The 17,221-nt window shown below is 57.3% G+C and overlaps 2 protein-coding genes across 5 annotated transcripts; one reads left to right on the forward strand and one right to left on the reverse strand.

Moving 5' to 3' along the window:
• Positions 1 to 2,626: 2,626 nt before the first annotated feature.
• On the reverse strand, positions 2,627 to 5,697 carry TMEM134 (transmembrane protein 134). 3 transcript variants are annotated; one of them, XM_040970727.1, is made up of 7 exons: positions 5,478 to 5,697; positions 4,789 to 4,852; positions 4,566 to 4,629; positions 4,402 to 4,478; positions 3,172 to 3,216; positions 2,969 to 3,022; positions 2,627 to 2,898 (listed from the first exon to the last, which is right to left on the reverse strand). In XM_040970727.1, exons 1-7 carry the CDS (start codon positions 5,649 to 5,651, stop codon positions 2,816 to 2,818), a joined length of 561 nt encoding a protein of 186 aa, XP_040826661.1. In that variant the 5' UTR covers positions 5,652 to 5,697; the 3' UTR covers positions 2,627 to 2,815. The 3 variants fall into 3 exon arrangements, with proteins under 3 accessions (XP_040826661.1, XP_040826659.1, XP_040826660.1); XM_040970725.1 differs by having other exon boundaries at positions 4,566 to 4,655; positions 4,788 to 4,852; XM_040970726.1 differs by lacking the exon at positions 3,172 to 3,216 and having other exon boundaries at positions 4,566 to 4,655; positions 4,788 to 4,852.
• A 7,494-nt stretch (positions 5,698 to 13,191) lies between these two features.
• On the forward strand, positions 13,192 to 16,829 carry LOC121150011 (aryl hydrocarbon receptor interacting protein). 2 transcript variants are annotated; one of them, XM_040970641.1, is made up of 6 exons: positions 13,192 to 13,433; positions 15,132 to 15,311; positions 15,653 to 15,841; positions 15,945 to 16,121; positions 16,206 to 16,347; positions 16,532 to 16,829. In XM_040970641.1, exons 1-6 carry the CDS (start codon positions 13,335 to 13,337, stop codon positions 16,735 to 16,737), a joined length of 993 nt encoding a protein of 330 aa, XP_040826575.1. In that variant the 5' UTR covers positions 13,192 to 13,334; the 3' UTR covers positions 16,738 to 16,829. The 2 variants fall into 2 exon arrangements, with proteins under 2 accessions (XP_040826575.1, XP_040826576.1); XM_040970642.1 differs by having other exon boundaries at positions 13,198 to 13,433; positions 16,206 to 16,339.
• The last annotated feature ends 392 nt before the right edge of the window (positions 16,830 to 17,221 follow it).

Raw genomic sequence — 17,221 nt, forward strand, 5'->3', positions numbered from 1 at the left:
GCACTGGGGTCCCATATGGGCGCCGGTTCTAATCCCGGCAGCTCCATTTCCCATCCAGCTCCCTGCTTGTGGCCTGGGAAAGCAGTCGAGGACGGCCCAAAGCTTTGGGACCCTGCACCCGTGTGGGAGACCTGGAGGAAGCTCCTGGCTCTGGATCGGCGCAGCACCAGCCGTTGCGGTCACCTGGGGAGTGATTCATCTCTATTTCTCCTCCTCTCTGTATATCTGACTTTGTAATAAAAATAAATCTTTTTTTTTTTTTTTTTTAAGAACGGAAAGGTGGACTACGAGGCACAAGCCTGTGACGACCGAGTCACGACGCTCCGAGGGAATCTCCATGCCTTACTAACGTATCTTCACATTAACATCACTTCTGCGATCCTAGAGCTCAGGTTTTTATTGCCCAAACCTGCCTGAGTGGCCGGGAAAACCACCCGCTTTGTGGCCCTATGAAAACTGCCCAGGTTGGGGTGCACCTGGGGATGCCCACACCCCATACCTCGAGGCAGCTGGCTCAGGTCCCTGGGTCCCTGCCACCCATGGGTGTTCCACCCTGGCTCTGCCTCAACTCTTGTTTTTGGAGACCAAGGTGACATGTGCAGCTGTCTGCGGTTCTGTCTCCCTGCCTAAGAAGACTGTGATGTCACCGACGGCTGTACGCAGTGCCTGGATGCACTGCTCATCTGTGCGCCCCAGGGATGGGGTGTGGGATGTGCCCCCTCCCCCGCCACGCGTGTTCCCGTCCCATGTCTTGGGATGGAATTCCAGGGCTTGTTCACCTGACAGTACAAACTGGGGGCTCACGGCCCATGTACCCGTTATGTCCTTCTCACCTGAGACAGGCTTTATCGCACAATCCATCAGTCCACAGAAACGGGGCTTTGTCACAGTGGGCTGGGAGACCACTGTTGGAGGGGGGCTCTGCACCCAATAGAGGCCATCAAAGCACCTGGGCTGGAGATCTAAGTGTCCTGGGCAGTGGGGGGCGGCATGCAGTCAGTAAAAACAGACAGTTAAATCGCAGAACCACCTGGAGAGTGCATAATCCGGGAGTGGGAGTGGCCTAGTAGGGAGATAGTGGGCATTCCCTCTTGGGTTACCACTCCCACTGGAGAGCACAAAAACCAGGACAGGGGCTGGGGTGGCTAGACAGAACGGCACCCAACAGCATCTGTGCGGGCTGGATGGTTTGAACTGGGCTTTAACACCCATTGACACGTATGAGGGCTGAATGGGGTGTGGGACAGAGTCTGCTACACATACTGGTAGACCAGAGTAGGGGGCGGGCCTGGTGGGGGCTATTGTGGGTCACTCCGACTAGGCTGCAGCTCCCACTGGTTTATGTGAGGGCCGAGTGTGTGCTGGGCAGAACCAGGTTGGACTGCAACACCCACTGGTTCCATTGGGAGACAGGGCTGGAAACAGAACCAACCCAGCAATTGCAACCACCAGCTGATTGGGGCGATGGACTGTGCCGGGCCCTGTATTTGCTAGTACATTTAGGAGTCTGGTCTGGGAACACCTCAGACAAAGTTTCTTTTGAAATCTCCCCAATTGAACTGCTGGACTCAGAACCCTAACCACGAAAAGACAGAGGACAGAACAAGTCAATCAACCACCTCAGCTATATATTGGCAGTAAAAAACTGAGCAAACTGGAGACTCTAAGATGGACTATGTCAATCAGAGGATTCTTCAACGACCTTATCGTGCTTGGAGTGGTGAGATTAGCAGCGATTCATAACTGTTGAACTAACAAAACCACTTGAGCAAGACCCTGGGAGCATGCCCCACATCCGGGACCTGGGGTGGGTGGGAGACTGGGTAGGGCTTCTCCCTTAAAATTCCCCCTTTACCTCAGATACATGAAGGAAACAATATAGAGATAATAGTCTTACCCACTTTCCTGTAGCTCTTGAACCTTTTAAACTATGTAACAATTATCAAAACTATAATTAAAAAAATTAAAAAAAAAAAAAAAAAAGGGAAGGGCAGCCCCCACTTGTGCAGCCACCAGGGGACCATGCCAGGGTGATCCCTCCTGCCCTCCTCCTAAATGGGCCTGGGAACCCTGTCTCTCCCTCCGCCTGCCAACAGGACAACAGGGCCCCGTCTGGCAAGCAGCCCATTGACACTCCCCCGAAAGGCCTCCCTCCTAAGAGCCCCTGCAGTGCAGGCTTCTGACAGCTCAGATCCCAGGCTTCTCCAGCATTCTAGGGTTCTGAGATGCACCCACCGGGTGGCAGTTCTGGGGTCTCTATCTTGGATCTCAGAGGCCCCGTTCTCACCCCCGTCGCGCCTCACCTTCAGGCCTGGGCAGCGGGGTGGTAGCTGGAGGGGGCTGGGCGGTTGCCTTGCAGTGGCTGCCCAGGGGTCCCAAGCCAGGTTGGGAGCAAGCAGGGAAGCAGGCTCTAGGGCCCAGGCCTGTGAGGCAGGAACCAGGACTCTGGGCGGCATGGGAAGCCTTTTCCGGGCCAACGGGGCAGGGGAGGGCCGGGGTCATCTCTGTCCCCAGCGTGCTGGGACCTTGGGCTGTGCTGTGTGCGTTCATGTGCTGTGGGGAGGTCTGCAGCCCTGGCAGCTCTTTCTGCCACCCTCAGGAATTGGGACAGCAAAAAGCAACGGTGTTCCTGCTGCATGAGGTCTCCTTTTATTAGTGCAAGCTCACTGTCCGGGGGCGGCCCTGGGGCTGGGGACTGGGGTAAGGCACAGGGCAGGTGGCCGGTGGCCTAGTTCCGTAGCTAAGTACCTCCCGAGGCTGGAGGCTGGGACACTGGGTGGGCAACGGGGCTGCTCCGGCTGCGAGGCTCCCTGCGTCACTTCTCAAAGTAGGGCAGGTAGAAGAACTGGAAGCCCTGGTGGCCCTTGACAGCGCAGTAGATGAAGATCACGTGGTAGACTGTGGGGCGGAGCTTGTCAGTGCCAGGCCACGCCCCTGCCTAGGCCCCTCCCACAGCACCCATTCTCACCTCCTGGGACCAACAACAGGAAGCCAGGAACGAAGAAGATGGCGCTGGAGACACCTGTGGGAGGGAGAGGCGGGGCCAGGTCAGGGTGAGGAGTAACCCGGTTGGGTCCCCTCTGGGCAAGCCTGGCTCTCAGCTGAAAAAGGGGCCGCTCCCAGCTGTGAGGTGACTCGGGGCGCAGCGTGGGTGGGAGGAGGGGCGCTCACCTGGAGAGGGTGTCACCTGTAGTCCTACACCAACCAGGATCAGCACTGCACACAGACGGGGCCGCAGGGAATCAGGGCAGGCCCACCGAGGCAGGGCCTTCTACCCACCACCCCAGCAGGAGTCAGGTCCCTGCCGCCAGGGCACCCCTGGACCCCGGGGCCTGCCTGCGGCCCACCAAGCTCTGTGTGCAGCGCAGGGCACTTGGCAGGCCCCCAGGAGATACCAGCCAACACCTGTGCGTGGCTTGGCTTTAGTGGAGCAGGCAGTCAGGACCCAATGCCTGATCATCAGGGCACAGCAGGCATCAGACGAGCAGCATGTAGGCCCGGGGAACTGCCCTAACCAGCTGCCCTACTGACCCGGAATCCTGACTGCCCCCAATTCACTGAAGGTGAGCGTGGGGTCCAGAGGGGCAGCCACCCACCACGCTGTGTCGTGGGCACGGTCCTGGCAGAGGGAGGATTGTGGCCCAGGGTAGCTGGCCTGCCTCAGCCCAGGGTCTGGAGCTTCCTAGGAGCGGCTGGGGGCTGAGTAGAGGGGCCTGGGACCCCGGGGACGGATGGGGACTCTGGCAGAGGGTAGTGGGCAGTGGGGCAGGTGCAGCCATGGTCACACCCACTCTTCCACCCCAGAGTCCTGGGTGCCAGTGGGGAAGTGCTGGGGTCAGCCAGGCAGCCTGGGGGCTTCAGGGCCCACCAGGCCCAGCAAAAGGCCACCTGGGGGCTGGAGCACACCCTGCACGCCCCACAGGGGCCAAGCACCCTGATTTCCACAAGGACCACTGATGGGCCTGCCTGCCCCAGCCTGTGTCCCCAAGTGTGGAGATAGCAGGCGGCAGAGGGCTAGGCCAGCTGTGGAGCTGGTCATAGCGGCTGTTCCTCCATACGCTCCAACACTCAGGGCTGAAGCCTGGCGGCAGGCAGAGGACCACTGCATCATGAATGCCTGCCCTGGCACCCAGGTGCCAGCCCAACCCTCACTGACCATAGGCCTACCCTGACAATGAACTTGCCCTGTGTGCCTGAAGCAGTCCCAGCGTGAGTGGCGGCTCACACTGACTCTTGGCCCCCTGATGGATTAAAAGGGTAAGCTGCTCGGGCACTGAGCATGTAGCATCGCCAGGTGCACAGGCCCACCCCTCTGGCCTCAGCTGCCTGGCTTGTCCAATGGGGGCGAAGTGACGACAGCCAGGGGCCCCTGACAGGGTTCTCCCCCTGGGGGCCACTCACCCAGCCCCAGCAGCAAGAGCAGGAAGGAGGCCAGTACAACGCGACGGTTCTTCTGGATTAGAGGGTGCAGGGTCCAGCTAGAAGGCAGGAAGGCCCAGTGAGAGGGGTCCAGGCAGGCAGGGGTGAGGCGGGGCTGCAGGTGGCTGGCGGGGAGGGGGCCTCACCTGCAGCAGGCGTTATAGGAGCGTTGGGTGCTGGTGCTGCCCGTGCTGAAAGACCACTGGGAGCCTCGCACGGATGTCCGGCCGGAATCCCTGTAGGTGGAGGCAGGTGGGGATGGGGAGGTGGGGCAGGGCCGGGCCTGGGGTGGGGCCTCGTAGGTGATGCTGCTAGATGCACGGGCGAGGGATGCCCACTCCCCACCCCACCCTGCCCGGAGCCCCGACCTGGTGCTGACTCGGCTGTCCGGCTGAGGTGGGGCCTGGGCTCCGTCCACGCTGTTCTCTAGGTTCTGGTCCAGGACAGAGGGGCTTAGAGAGGGGCAGGGCCCAGGCTGCGGCAGGCAGCCTGCCAGGCTCCCAGGCCTCCGCCCTCCCGGCAGAACGGGTTTGATGAGTCGCAGAAACTGAAACCCAGTGAGGGCTGGGTGGGTGAGTAAGGAGAGTGGGGGGCTTCGGAGAACAGGAGAGGCAGAGGTCCCTGGTAGGGGCTCCCAGCGTGGAGGGAAGGGCAGGGGCCCAGCCCCGAGACAGGACCCTCCCAGGGACAGAGGAGGTGGTCTCCGACGGAAGGAGGCCAACCTGGGGTTGATGACCAGTCATGTGAATGGGGGCCTTGCCTGGAGTTGCCCTTAGCTAGGCAGGTGGGCGTGTGCTGGGCCGGGGCCAGGCAAGGCGCGTGCTCAGTGCCCAGGGTGGACAGGCACCGGGGTGCCCTGTCCGAGGGCAGCTCGAGGACTGAGCTCCAGCCCTTGTCCCATCTGGGGCTTCTGAAATCAAGGTCTGGACTGGACGCTGCCTCCAGGCCCACGTGTGGGGGCGGCTCCCTCAATGAGCCGGGAACCGGTGTGTGGGGAGTCCTCCAGGGCTCGGCCCGGGTCGGGGAGGGTGAGGTGGGCCGCCCGCCCGGCCGTTCACCTGGTAGCGCAGGCGGGACTGCTTGTCCTCGTCGGCCACGTCGAAGCGGGCCCGGCGCTCGAAGTGCAGCGGCCCGAAGCGGGCGACCCCGCTGGACTCGGGCCCGGGACCCGTGTCCTCCAGGGAGAGCTCGAAGGCGTCATCGATGCTGAACTGGGGCCGGGCGGCGCTCATGGCCCCCCAACCCCAGGGCACCCGCTCAAACGCGCCGCGCCGCCGCCATCTGCGCCCGCCGGCCCCGCCCCCCGCGAGGCCCCGCCCCCGCCCCCGCAGGCATGGCCCCGCCCCGCCCTAGGCCATCCCCACGTGAGGCCCCGCCCCCGCCAGCAGGCCCCGCCCCGCCCTAGGCCAGCCCCACGCGAGTCTCCGCCCCCGCCAGCAGGTCCCGCCCCGCCCTAGGTCATCCCCACGTGAGGCCCCGCCCCCGCCAGCAGGCCCCGCCCCAGCAGACCAGAGCTGCCAAGCGCCGAGCCGACGACGGGGCGGGGCTGTTTTCTGCCCCGGCGATGGTGGAGGCCTTGAGGCCCCTGGTTTTCCCCCAACTTCCGCTCTCCTCCCACGCAGGCTCCACCTCACGACTAAGGGGATCTTTTAAACCACGTCTTTGGGTGTTATTCATCGTTTTGAAAGTTTTTTTGGAAAGGGCTTGGGTTCCTGCCACTCCTGTCTGGCTCCTGCCCTCCGCCTGGCCCTGATGTGGTGTTTGAGGCCATCTGGGGAGTGACCTGACAGATGGAAAGTCACTCTCCCCACGCCCCGGGGGCTCTGGGTGCTGGGGGTGCCTGTCTGCCCTCCACCACCTCACCAAGCCGGCTAGCTCCCCTCATACTTGGCAGCGATGGCTCCTTTGCAAGCCCAGGAGCCCCATAGGGGTGCTGGTTCGTGTCCCGGCTGCTCCTCTTCCCATCCAGCTCGCTGCTTGGTCCTGGGAAAGCAGTGGAGGGCGGCCCAAAGCTTTAGGATCCTGCTCCCCCGTGGGAGACCCAGATGAAACTCCGGGCTGCTGGCTGCGGACTGGTTCAGCTCTGGCCATTGTGGCCATTTGGGGAGTGAACCCGCAGGTGGAAGGCCTCTGTCCCCTTCTCTGTAAATTGCCTTTGCAATTAAAAAAAATTTTTTTTCAAGGGTCATCTGTACGGATGTTTGCCTGGTATTATTCCCCAAACAACCCAGTCTGGTACCGACATAGCATTTCCCCGTGTGGACGGCGTCCAGTGGGCAAGGGAGGGTGCATGTTGGGGATCCAGAGTGGGGGGTTCCTGAAAGCTAACCCTGCGGTACCGAGGGCCTATTCTCAGAAGCACAAAGCAGCCCCATTATCGCAGCAGGAAGGAGCAGGCAGTTGGCCAAGTCCCACATTTCTGCACCCCACCCGGCCCCCCACAAACGCCCCATGTCTGGTACTCAGCTGTCCCCCAGCCCTGTTCCGCCCTGCCTGGCCTGCGCCCCACACATGGGTCCTCCTCCTTCCCCTTGGGCTGTGTTTGCAATTTACAGAGTGTTTTGTATCAAGCTCATTCTGCTGTTTGCATTTTTCCACTTGCTGCTAATGGCTTCCACATGCCCCCGTGCTGGCGTGTCTACCAGCTGCACGCACGCCACGCCAGGTTCAGCCTCCGCAGGGCAATGTCCACCCTGCTGCCCGCAGGACTGCCCCTTGCCGTGTGTATCTCAACTACCAGCAGCTTCTGGCTGTGCTCCCCAGGAGCTGACCCTCCAGCCTGCGTGGCGACACCGCGCCCTCAGCCCCTCGCACCCTGGCCGGACCCTCGCTGGCTCCGGCTGGCTCTTGGGTCTGCACCTGCTTTAGCAGTAATCCTTGCTGGTGTTGGGTCTTGCGCGATTTCCTTCCGGCCTGAGTGTGCTGCTTTAGCTTTGGTTCAGGTGCCTCGGATAAACAAATAGCTGCCTCTTTCTTTTTAGCATTTGTTTTTATCTTCTTAGAAATTTATTTTAACATTGTTTACATACTCATGCTCCTGTGGGTCTCCGATTAGAGAGGGGAGGGTCAGGTAGGGAGGAAGGTGGGCGGACAAATGTTTTAATTTTCTTTTCTTTTTTTTTTTTTTTTTTGCCACTCCTTGCTATTAAAGTACATCAACAGCACCCGGGGGATGGTTTTTTTTTTTTTTTTTTTTTTTTTTAAGATTTATTTATTTTTATCGGAAAGGCAGATTTATAGAGAGAAGGAGAAACAGAAAGATTTTCCTGCTGATTCACTCCCCAAGTGGCTGCAACAGCCAGAGCTGAGCAGATCCGAAGCCAGGAGCCAGGAGCTTCCTCCAGGTCTCCCACGCGGGTGCAGGGTCCCAAGGCTTTGGGCCGTCCTCCACTGCTTTCCCAGGCCACAAGCAGGGAGCTGGATGGGAAATGGAGCATCAGGACACAAACCAGTGCCCAGTTGCTTCAAAATTTGGTGAAACTTGCCTGCTTATTAAACACACACACACACACACACACACACACACACACACACCTCTTTCCTCTTGTCTTCAAAGCCCCTGCCTCTCAGAAGACTTCCTGTTGGTTGGCACAGGTTGAGGGTCCCCACACACTTCCCTTGCTCTGCGGCTTGCAACTCTGCAGTGGGGTACAGGGGGCTCCAGCTGCTGTTCCCACCCAGCTTCCAGGAGTGAGCCCACCTTTCTGCCCTGATGCTTACTGCTCACCCACCTGTGTGCCCGGCACTTGGATTCCCTGGTCACGGCAGACAGACTGTCCCTCTGGGGAGCTTGTGTGAACCACGGGCATGCAGAAAGTCCCCTCCTCTGGTTTCTTTCAGCTGGGGGCTGGCACTGGGGGCAGTGGGCTAAGCCTCTGCACGCGGCACCAGCATCCCATATAGGTGCCAGTTTGAGTCCTGGCTGCTCCACTCCGATTCAGCTTCCTGCTAAGGTACCTGGGAAAGCAGCAGAGGCTGGCCAAAATCCCTGCAACCACGTAGGAGACATGGAAGAAGTTCTGGGCTCCTGGTTTCAGAAAAGCCTGGCCCTGGGCATCGTGGCTGTTACTAGAGAAGCTTGGCGGGTTCTTTCTTCAGGTTAGTATAAAAATAAAAAGCCGGGAAGCCTCCGGGAGTCTCCAGGACTAGGATAGAGACCTCCTCTTCTCCTCCTGTTCCACCCTGAGATCCCCTCCTGCTCTGTACACACAGCCTCCTTTTAAGAGGGTGTCAGGATTGTTCTTGGATCCCACCACACATTTCTATGGCTTTTCTAATGTCTAAGGCTGTTAAGGATTTGTTATCTATAAATAGTAAGTTACACTTAAAGTCTTCCTCAAACATTATAAGAAAGTGGAGAATTTCTCTGCACTCCTGACCTGTAGTGGAACAAGAGGAATATTAAACAAATTTAGTTTTTCAGTTCTTAGAGGCAGTTCCACTGGGGTTCCATCTTCTCCAGGGGCAGCGTTGAGTTGAGTTCAAGGGAGTTGCTGCACTTCCAGGGTCAGATGAGCCATAGGGAAACCCAGAGTTTTGAGATCCATCAGGAAATCCTCCGGACGAGAGCATAACCTTTCCCAAGGGTTATTAGTGCTCCAGAATATCAATCATTCGGTTGTTTTATCAAATACATACAAATCTCTCTTGGGAAAAGTGATGCCACTGTGTATTCCCAAGTGCTTTCGCCACAGAGCGATGGATACTTTGTCGAGGCTGGACACCAAGAACCGTGTCCCGACTGCCAGGAGCTCACAGGGAATATCAATGCCCTCGGAGGCCGAGAACTCTGAGGTCACTCATTCCCTATTGGATTTCCCACATGGGATGGTAGCAGCCCCAAACCCTCTCATAGGGTCTGGTGACATGGGAACTACAGCCAGGAGTGGTGGTACTCAGAGATAAAAGGGTTGTAAATCTCTTTTGGACTCAGGAGAGGAGCTTTCTCTGGTCCTTATCGAGCTCTAGCCTTGGCTCCCAGGCCTCTCTTACACCAACCATCGGGGTTGATTGTGAGTCACAGGTCAGCTGGTTGATAATCATTCAGCTTGTACCTTACTGATCAGGCTTCCCATCTGGCTTCTCAGATAGAGACATAGATTTAGATATAGAGAGTCTGGAACAGCCAGGGAAAAGGCCAATTAACCTATAATTGCTCAGCCTGTGCTTACTGGTCAGGCTCCCTATTTGCTTCTCCTGCACTTTACTAGGCAGGATGTAGAGTTAAATTCTTCCTCAATCACTGGGTTGTTGGGGATTTCCCTGCTCACGTGCCTAAAACTTTTCTATTCTTCCATTGTTAAAATGCAAAGTTCTGTAAAGCCATGCTTAATCACTATATACTGCAAAGTTTAGATTATGGCTTAATTTTCTTCCCCAAAAAAACTTTATCAGTTTATGACTATTAATACTAAACAAGATGTAACAGTATAGAAACTTTGATGTTCAGTTTGTCTTCAGCTGTTATATATGATGGATGTTAATGCTGGTCCTTTCACTGTTCCTGTGCCACTCTGATTTAGGTTAAACTCAAGAACATGTTAGCTTGGGAGAAAAAAAAAACAGGGTTTATAGAAACTGGTTGTGTAAATACTATAATTCAGATGTCAATGAAGTAGTTACAGGATGTGGTTAAGAACTTGCATTTTCTAACATGTTAGTCACTCAATACCATGTTGATTGGCTTCATGATGTGGTTAATTTCAATGTTTTTTCCTGTTGTTGAAAATGTGTAATGATACCTCATTGGAGGGGATGATATTCTACCAGCTCTACTTTCAGACCAAGGATGGTCTCCCAATGAAACTGCTGAATTTATCTGGACAATGGGATGCTGGACTCCGCATGGTCCAGGCCTGCAATGAAGGAATCATGACTGGTTATGAATTGTACCACTGTAACAATACAGAGGAATTCAATATTGGGGGAGGGCTTGTGGAGGGGCTGGGGGAATCCCAACAGCCTATGAAACTGTGTCATAAAATAATATAAAATTAAAAAAAATTCTATATGAATTTAAAAAAAGAAAGAAAAAGCTGGAAGCAATAACAGGTGACACAAAAGCACTTCCCAGGGAGAAGCATGAAGTTGGGTGGCCCATTGAGTGCTGCCTTCAGGGGAAGCAGCTTGCGATTTTTTAGGCTTATTTACTTCCCTTTTAAAAAAAGATTTATTTCATGTATTAATTTTTAATTGGAAAGGCAGATATACAGAGAGAAGGAGACACAGAGAGAAATATCTTCCATCAGATGATTCACTCCCAAAGTGACCACAACGGCCAGTGCTGCGCCGAGCTGAAGCCAGGAGCCAGGAGCTTCTTGAGTCTCCCATGCAGATGCAGGGTCCCAAGGCTTTGGGCCGTTCTCTGCTGCTTTCCCAGGCCACAAGCAGGGAGCTGGCTGGGAAAAAGAGCAGTTGGGATATAAACCTGCACACGCAAGACAAGGATTTAGCCACTAGACTACAATGCTGGGTCGTATTTTATTTTCGTTCTTTTCATAATCAGAACCACAGGGAGTGGTAGAGGGGCCGCAGGTGTCTAGAATGAGAATACTCAACTGACTATCCTGTCCTGTGCTGGGAGCAAGGCCTGCGTCCTCCCACTCCCTAGGTCTGGGCAGAGAAGTTAGAGGGAAGCTGCTTGGCCTAAGTTGTCATGGCGACTCCAAGGTCGGCTCCGCCCGGCCGACAGAGGCAGTGAGCTGTGAGATGGCTTACAAGTAGCAGCCACCCCTTCTCCGCCGAGGCCCCGGACTGGGCCAAGAGGTGTAACATCATCTCTTTCTGTCTCTCCTGTCTGTGTAACTTAAATCTGAAAAAAAAAGAAAAAGCAAAGGACGATGCTGGGGACAGGTGCCATGGTGTTACAAGGCTGTCTTTGCCTGAGGTGTTGGCACCCCACAGGGGCACTGGCTCAAGTCTGGCTGCTCTACTTTCCCTGCTAACACGCTTGGGAAAGCAGTGGAGGATGGTCCCAAGTGCTTGGGTTCCTGCACGCATGTGGGTTGCCCGGACGAAGCTGCTGGCTCCTGGACTCAGCCTGGACCAGTTCCAGTCATTGCAGATGGAAATTTTCAATTTTTCCTTCTCTCTAACTCTTCCAAATAAAGTCAATCAAATATAATAAAATCTAGGAAATAAAAATCTTGACAATTATACCAGATATCAAAAGAAAAAAAATCCACGACAATATACAATAATAATTAGTTTTTGAGTGTGAAATGATGGGTGAATTTCTTTCCTGTTTTCCTAAATCTGCAACTTTGTTATAGGACATCTTGGGTTGTACTTGCTTTTCTTTTTCTTTTTTTTTTTTTTTAAGATTTATTTATTTTTATCAGAAAGGCAGATATACAGAGAGAAGGAGAGGCAGAGTGGAAGATCCCCCATCTGTTGATTCACTCCTCAAGCGTTGTGGCCGGAGCTGTGCCTATCCAAAGCCAGGAGCCAGGAGCCTCTTCCAGGTCTCCCATGCGCAGAGTCCCAAGGCTTTGGGCCGTCCTCAACTGCTTTCCCAGGCCACAAGCAGGGAGCTGGATGGGAAGTGGGGCTGCCAGGATTAGAACCAGGGCCCATATGGGTTCCCGGCATGTTCAAGGCGAGGACTTTAGCCACTAGGTCATCATGCCAGGCGCTGTACTTGCTTATCAAAAAGGATATTTTAGGGCCTGCGCAATTCCTCAATAGTTAAATCCTTACCTTGCCCACACAGGATCCCAGGTGGACAGTCATTTGTGCCCCGGTTGTTTCACTTCCCGTCCAGCTCCCTGCCTGTGGCCTGGGGAAGCAGTCAAGGACAGCCCAAGGCCTTCGGATCCTGCACCCGTGTGGAAGACCCAGAAGAAGTTCTGGCTCCTTGGCCACTGCAGCCACTTGGGGAGTGAACCAGTAGAAGGAAGATCTTTCTCTCTGTAAATCTGCTTTTCCAATAAGATTTTTTAAAAATTTAAAAACAATATTTTAAAAGTATCCTCTAAAAAATTCAAAAGGATATTAAAGACCTGCCAAAGGATCATAGCACACTGAGTGGGAAAGTGGATTTTAAAATAGGTGTTGGGGCCAGGATCCTGATACAATTAACCTGCTGCCTGCTACCCTGACATCCCATATGGGTGCGTGTCCCAGCCCAGCTCCCCGTGAACACACCTGGGAAAGCCGTGGAAGGCGGCTGCGGTGCCTGGGCTTGGGGAACCCACGCGTAATCCCAGGCTTTTGGTGCAGCCATCTGGGGAATAAAGCAGTGGATGGAAGGTTCTTCTCTTTCCTCTCCCCGTAAGTCTTCCTTTCAAATAATATGTTAAAATTAAAAGTAGATGTAACATGCCAACTCCTCGAATTCTTTATGTATATTATAAAACAGCTTAAGTGGGCAGATATGAAAGAACCGAAAAGGTTTACAGCAGAATGTTAACATTTTTTGTTTGGAATGAGGAGTAATATATACACTTGGCTTTTTGCTTTGTTTTTGTTTTATATTTCCTTTGTTTTTGCTTTATATTTCCTTTTCTTTAGGGCCCAAATGCCTGCACTGGATTATCTTAGCATAGCCACTTTGCACGCAATAGTTCAGAAGCCACACAGAGACGCGCAGGCGCAGTGGCCAGCCGAGGACCCAGCCCTTCAATGACGCAATTGCTAGGCCCGCCCCGCCCTCTCGGTCGACCCCGCCTACTTGACGCGTAAGGTCCCGCCCTCGGACACTCTGAGGCTCCGCCCCATCTGTGGCGACCCAACGATCAGCCGGAGCTCCACCAATTACGGCCCGTTTCCATGTTCAGTCCCTGTTCGGCTACTGCCCTCAGTCAAAATGGCGCTAGCTCGGTAGCCGCCCACGTTTTAAGGAGTTTGCCGAAGCAGGTCCGGAAGCTACCGAGCGAGTCCGGAAGTTGCCGAAAGACGAGCAGCGGGGCAGGAGGATGGCGGATATCATCGCACGACTCCGAGAGGACGGAATCCAAAAGCGTGTGATCCAGGAGGGCCGAGGCGAGCTCCCCGGCTACGAGGACGGAACCAAGGTTCGTGGCAGCCCCAGCCCCCCGTCCCCCTTCAGCGGTGCGCATGCGAGGCGGGAGCAGGCCGGAGGCGAGAGGTTGCGCATGCCCAGAGAGCAGCGGCCAGGGCGCCTACCTCGCACACGCGGAGCTCGACGCTGATTGGTCTGCGTTGTGGATTCGGTTGCGTCAGTCCCGCCTCCAGGCTCGGCTCTGTGGCTGCATTGGTCGGGCAGGCCGTCAGTCAGTGTCATCGGGTTGTCGGGTTTGGGGTAGACCCAGAGAAGGGGGAACCCTGGAGCCCGCTCTGCCCCAGCCCAGGCTGGTGTGGTCCCAGGTCCTGGTCCTTTATAAGCAGACTGACTTTCTGGAAATACAGTGCCCACTCCTGTCATTTAGATGGGGAAACAGGCTGTGAGGGTGCACTGAGGGTACCCCAAGCCCCGATTTTGCAGCTCGAAGAGTGGTTGGTGCTCCTGTGGTGATGGAAGACCCCTCCTCATTCCAGTGTATCCCTCTACTTGCTCCGTTAGACCACACATCAACCTCCAGCCCTTTTCCCCAAGAGCCACCGCCCCCAGTGCCCCATGTCTGCAGGACATGCAGGGGGACCAAGGCAAGATGCTGCCCAGGGCCGGGAATACCTGTTTCCTGGCCGGCGCGGTGTCTGGAGAAGCCAGGCACAGCCTCACAGCCCCTAAACCTCCTCTCCAGGACAGGGGTGTGGTTCCTGGGGAGGGGGTCTCTCCCCTGGGCTGGGGTGCTGCTGGCTGGAATCCAGACGAGTGGTGACCTGTGATGGGGAAGAGCAGCATGGGGCTGTGGGCAAGGGTGTGCACTGGGCCTCTGTGTGAGTGCCGTGCGGGGGGCAACATGTGGGGTGACATGGCCGCCTGTGCTGACTCCATTTTGGTCCTGCGGAAACCACTGTGAGGTGCAGGTTCGGCCGCCCGGGCTGCTCTAACCACTTCCTGCCCATGCTCGCTGTCTGCACCCTGGGACCGGCTGGGCTCCATCCACCCCTCCCTGCTTGGGTCACTGACACTGCATTTCTCCAGCTTGCACCCGTCCCCTCTGCCCGGCCGACTGGCCACTCACCCTCCACTTCCAGCCAGGACCTTGGGGTCCCTGCGATCCTCCTACTGTCGCGTGTCCTACGACAGGCTGTCCAAGTGCCTCACGGTCCCCACTCACCGTCCCTGCACTGCTGCGAGCCACCTGCCCTGCCCTGTTCTCCACCCAGCTGTGTCCCCTCCTGAGCCTCGTGGGCTTGAAACCACCGGGTGAAAAACCCACCATCGTTACCGCAGCTGTGGGTTGGGGACCCCGTGGCAGCACATTCGTGTGCTCTGCCACGCTGGCCATGCTGCCTCTGGAATGCGCCATATCTGGGTCACTGTATGGCTTTTGCACCTGCCACGCTCTGCTTTCCGTTCCAGAGTGCCTGGCGCCCCGTCTGGAAGGCCGGTGGTGTCTGGGCCCCAGGTTGGCTTTGTCTACCGGGATGTTCTGGCAGTTATCATGGCGTGCACGCACACAGTAGGCACTTGCTGAACATGAGTGCTCAGAGCCAGCCCGGCCAGTCCTTACCCTGTGCCCTCCACCCCCACCCCCTGCTGGCTCCAGCCTTTACCCACCTGCACAAGCTGCAGGGGGAGGGCAGAGGGCTAGGCTTGCCCCCAAGGCTGGTGGTCTTGCCTGACTGTGCGTGTGGCCCTGCAGGCCACGTTCCACTACCGGACACTGCACAGTGACAATGAGGGCTCGGTGCTGGATGACAGCAGGGTCCGTGGCAAGCCCATGGAGCTCATCATTGGCAAGAAGTTCAAGCTGCCCGTGTGGGAGACCATCGTGCGCTCCATGCGTGAAGGGGAGACTGCCGAGTTCCTCTGCGACGTCAAGGTTGGTCTGGCCACCCCACGGCCTTGGCCAGGCCACCCCAGCTCCTGTCGGCTGACAGATGGCTTCTCTGCTGCCCCCTCCTGCCTGTCTGCAGCCAGTGGCCTGTGGGCCTCTCCACTGGAGCCCTCTGTGGCTGGGGTTGCCCGTGTGGCCCTTTGGGGTCCCTTCTCTCCTCCTCAGACCCCTCCCTCCTGCTTCAAGTCCAGCCTGGGTGGGGGGTGGGCGGGGCTCAGTAGGAAGGGAAGGACTGGCAGAGTGTGGCAGAGCTGAGGGCTTCACCAGTGGGGTGGGCAGAGGGCAGGCTGTCGTCCTCATGGTGACCCGAGGGGTGCCTTCTGCAGCACGTGGTCCTGTACCCGCTGGTGGCCAAAAGCCTGCGCAACATCGCGGCAGGCAAGGACCCGCTGGAGGGCCAGCGGCACTGCTGCGGCATGGCGCAGATGCATGAACACAGCTCGCTGGGCCATGCCGACCTGGACGCCCTGCAGCACAACCCACAGCCGCTCATCTTCCACTTTGAGATGCTGAAGGTGAGGGCGGCGTGTGCGCGTGTGCGGGGTGCAGGGTGCAGGGTGCATGGGGCGGGGCTGCCAGCTCCGCCCTGTCCGTGTGACGCACCCCCTGACCCTGCAGGTGGAGAGCCCTGGCACGTACCAGCAGGACCCATGGGCCATGACAGACGAGGAGAAGGCCAAGGCTGTACCACTCATCCACCAAGAAGGCAACCGGCTGTACCGCGAGGGGCAGGTCAAGGAGGCAGCCGCCAAGTACTACGACGCCATCGCCTGCCTCAAGAACCTACAGATGAAGGTGCAGCGGGCGGGCAGCTGGACGTGGCAGGCAGGGAGGCAGGGCTGATCCCAGCGTCTCTCCCATCCTCCCCTGTCCCCCCAGGAACAGCCTGGGTCCCCGGACTGGATCCAGCTGGACCAGCAGATCACCCCCCTGCTGCTCAATTACTGCCAGTGCAAGCTAGTGGCTGAAGAATATTACGAGGTGCTGGACCACTGCTCCTCCATCCTCAACAAGTACGACGGTGAGTGCTAGGCCATCTCCCCGGGCGTGCGGCTCCCTGCCCCTACACTTCCCACACAGGCAGGCCCTCCAGGGTCCAGAGAGGGGGCTGTCCCCCCAGCACCCCTAGCCTCTTCTGAGCCCACCTTGCCAGGCAGCTGCTGGTCCCCACTCATGTCCCTGTGTCTACTCGTGTCACCCCTCAGACAACGTCAAGGCGTACTTCAAGCGGGGCAAGGCCCATGCGGCTGTGTGGAATGCGCAGGAGGCCCAGGCCGACTTCGCCAAGGTGTTGGAGCTGGACCCGGCCCTGGCACCCATCGTGAGCCGGGAGCTGCGGGCCCTGGAGGCGCGGATCCGGCAGAAGGATGAGGAGGACAAGGCCCGCTTCCGTGGCATCTTCTCCCACTGACGGGGACCCAGGCTGCCCAGCTGGCCCTGCCCGCCACCTGCCCTGCCACCCTACCCCTGCTTCTCTGTATATAAAGGCCTTATTTATCGCTCCCTGGGTCTTGCTGCCTGATCCTGGGTGGGGTTATCTCCTTTTGCCTGGGTGATCCTCTGGGGGTTGTGCAAGGGAACAGACCCCCCCCCCCCCAGGCTCTGTGTCCCCTTTGTGTGAATAAGTGACACGGGGGGTGGGGCTGTTACCTGCAGGGCTCCCGTCTCTCAGGGCAGCCCCGCTTGCCGTACCTCCCCCTGCAGTCCCGGGCCTCCGTGTGGAGGGAAAGCAGCTCAGCAGGAGGCCCAGGACAGAGGCCACTGGAGTGGTGAGGGGCGGTGTGGGCTGGACATCCAGAATATTCCACATGAAGGGTGGCCAGAGCCCTGGGGGAGGCTGCCTGTGGCCTGGCCTCTGTCCTGCCGGGCAGCCCCCAGCTCCCATCCATGCCCCA

The sequence above is a fragment of the Ochotona curzoniae genome, unplaced genomic scaffold (genome assembly GCF_017591425.1).
Source record: "Ochotona curzoniae isolate NIBS_2020 unplaced genomic scaffold, NIBS_Ocur_1.0 scaffold_4937, whole genome shotgun sequence".
NCBI classification, from domain to species: Eukaryota; Metazoa; Chordata; class Mammalia; order Lagomorpha; family Ochotonidae; genus Ochotona; species Ochotona curzoniae.

What these genes read in the sequence shown, in the direction of transcription:
- LOC121150011 (XM_040970641.1), top strand. Translation starts at nt 13,335, where the DNA reads ATGGCGGATATCATCGCACGACTCCGAGAGGACGGAATCCAAAAGCGT. An exon ending in GCTACGAGGACGGAACCAAG is followed by an intron (nt 13,434 to 15,131) that starts GTTCGTGGCAGC and finishes GTGGCCCTGCAG; the next exon opens with GCCACGTTCCACTACCGGAC. An exon ending in CATCCTCAACAAGTACGACG is followed by an intron (nt 16,348 to 16,531) that starts GTGAGTGCTAGG and finishes GTCACCCCTCAG; the next exon opens with ACAACGTCAAGGCGTACTTC.
- TMEM134 (XM_040970725.1), bottom strand. Translation starts at nt 5,651, where the DNA reads ATGAGCGCCGCCCGGCCCCAGTTCAGCATCGATGACGCCTTCGAGCTC. An exon ending in AGTCCCGCCTGCGCTACCAG is followed by an intron (nt 4,853 to 5,477) that starts GTGAACGGCCGG and finishes GTCCTGGACCAG; the next exon opens with AACCTAGAGAACAGCGTGGA. An exon ending in GCTCTTGCTGCTGGGGCTGG is followed by an intron (nt 3,217 to 4,401) that starts GTGAGTGGCCCC and finishes GTCTGTGTGCAG; the next exon opens with TGCTGATCCTGGTTGGTGTA.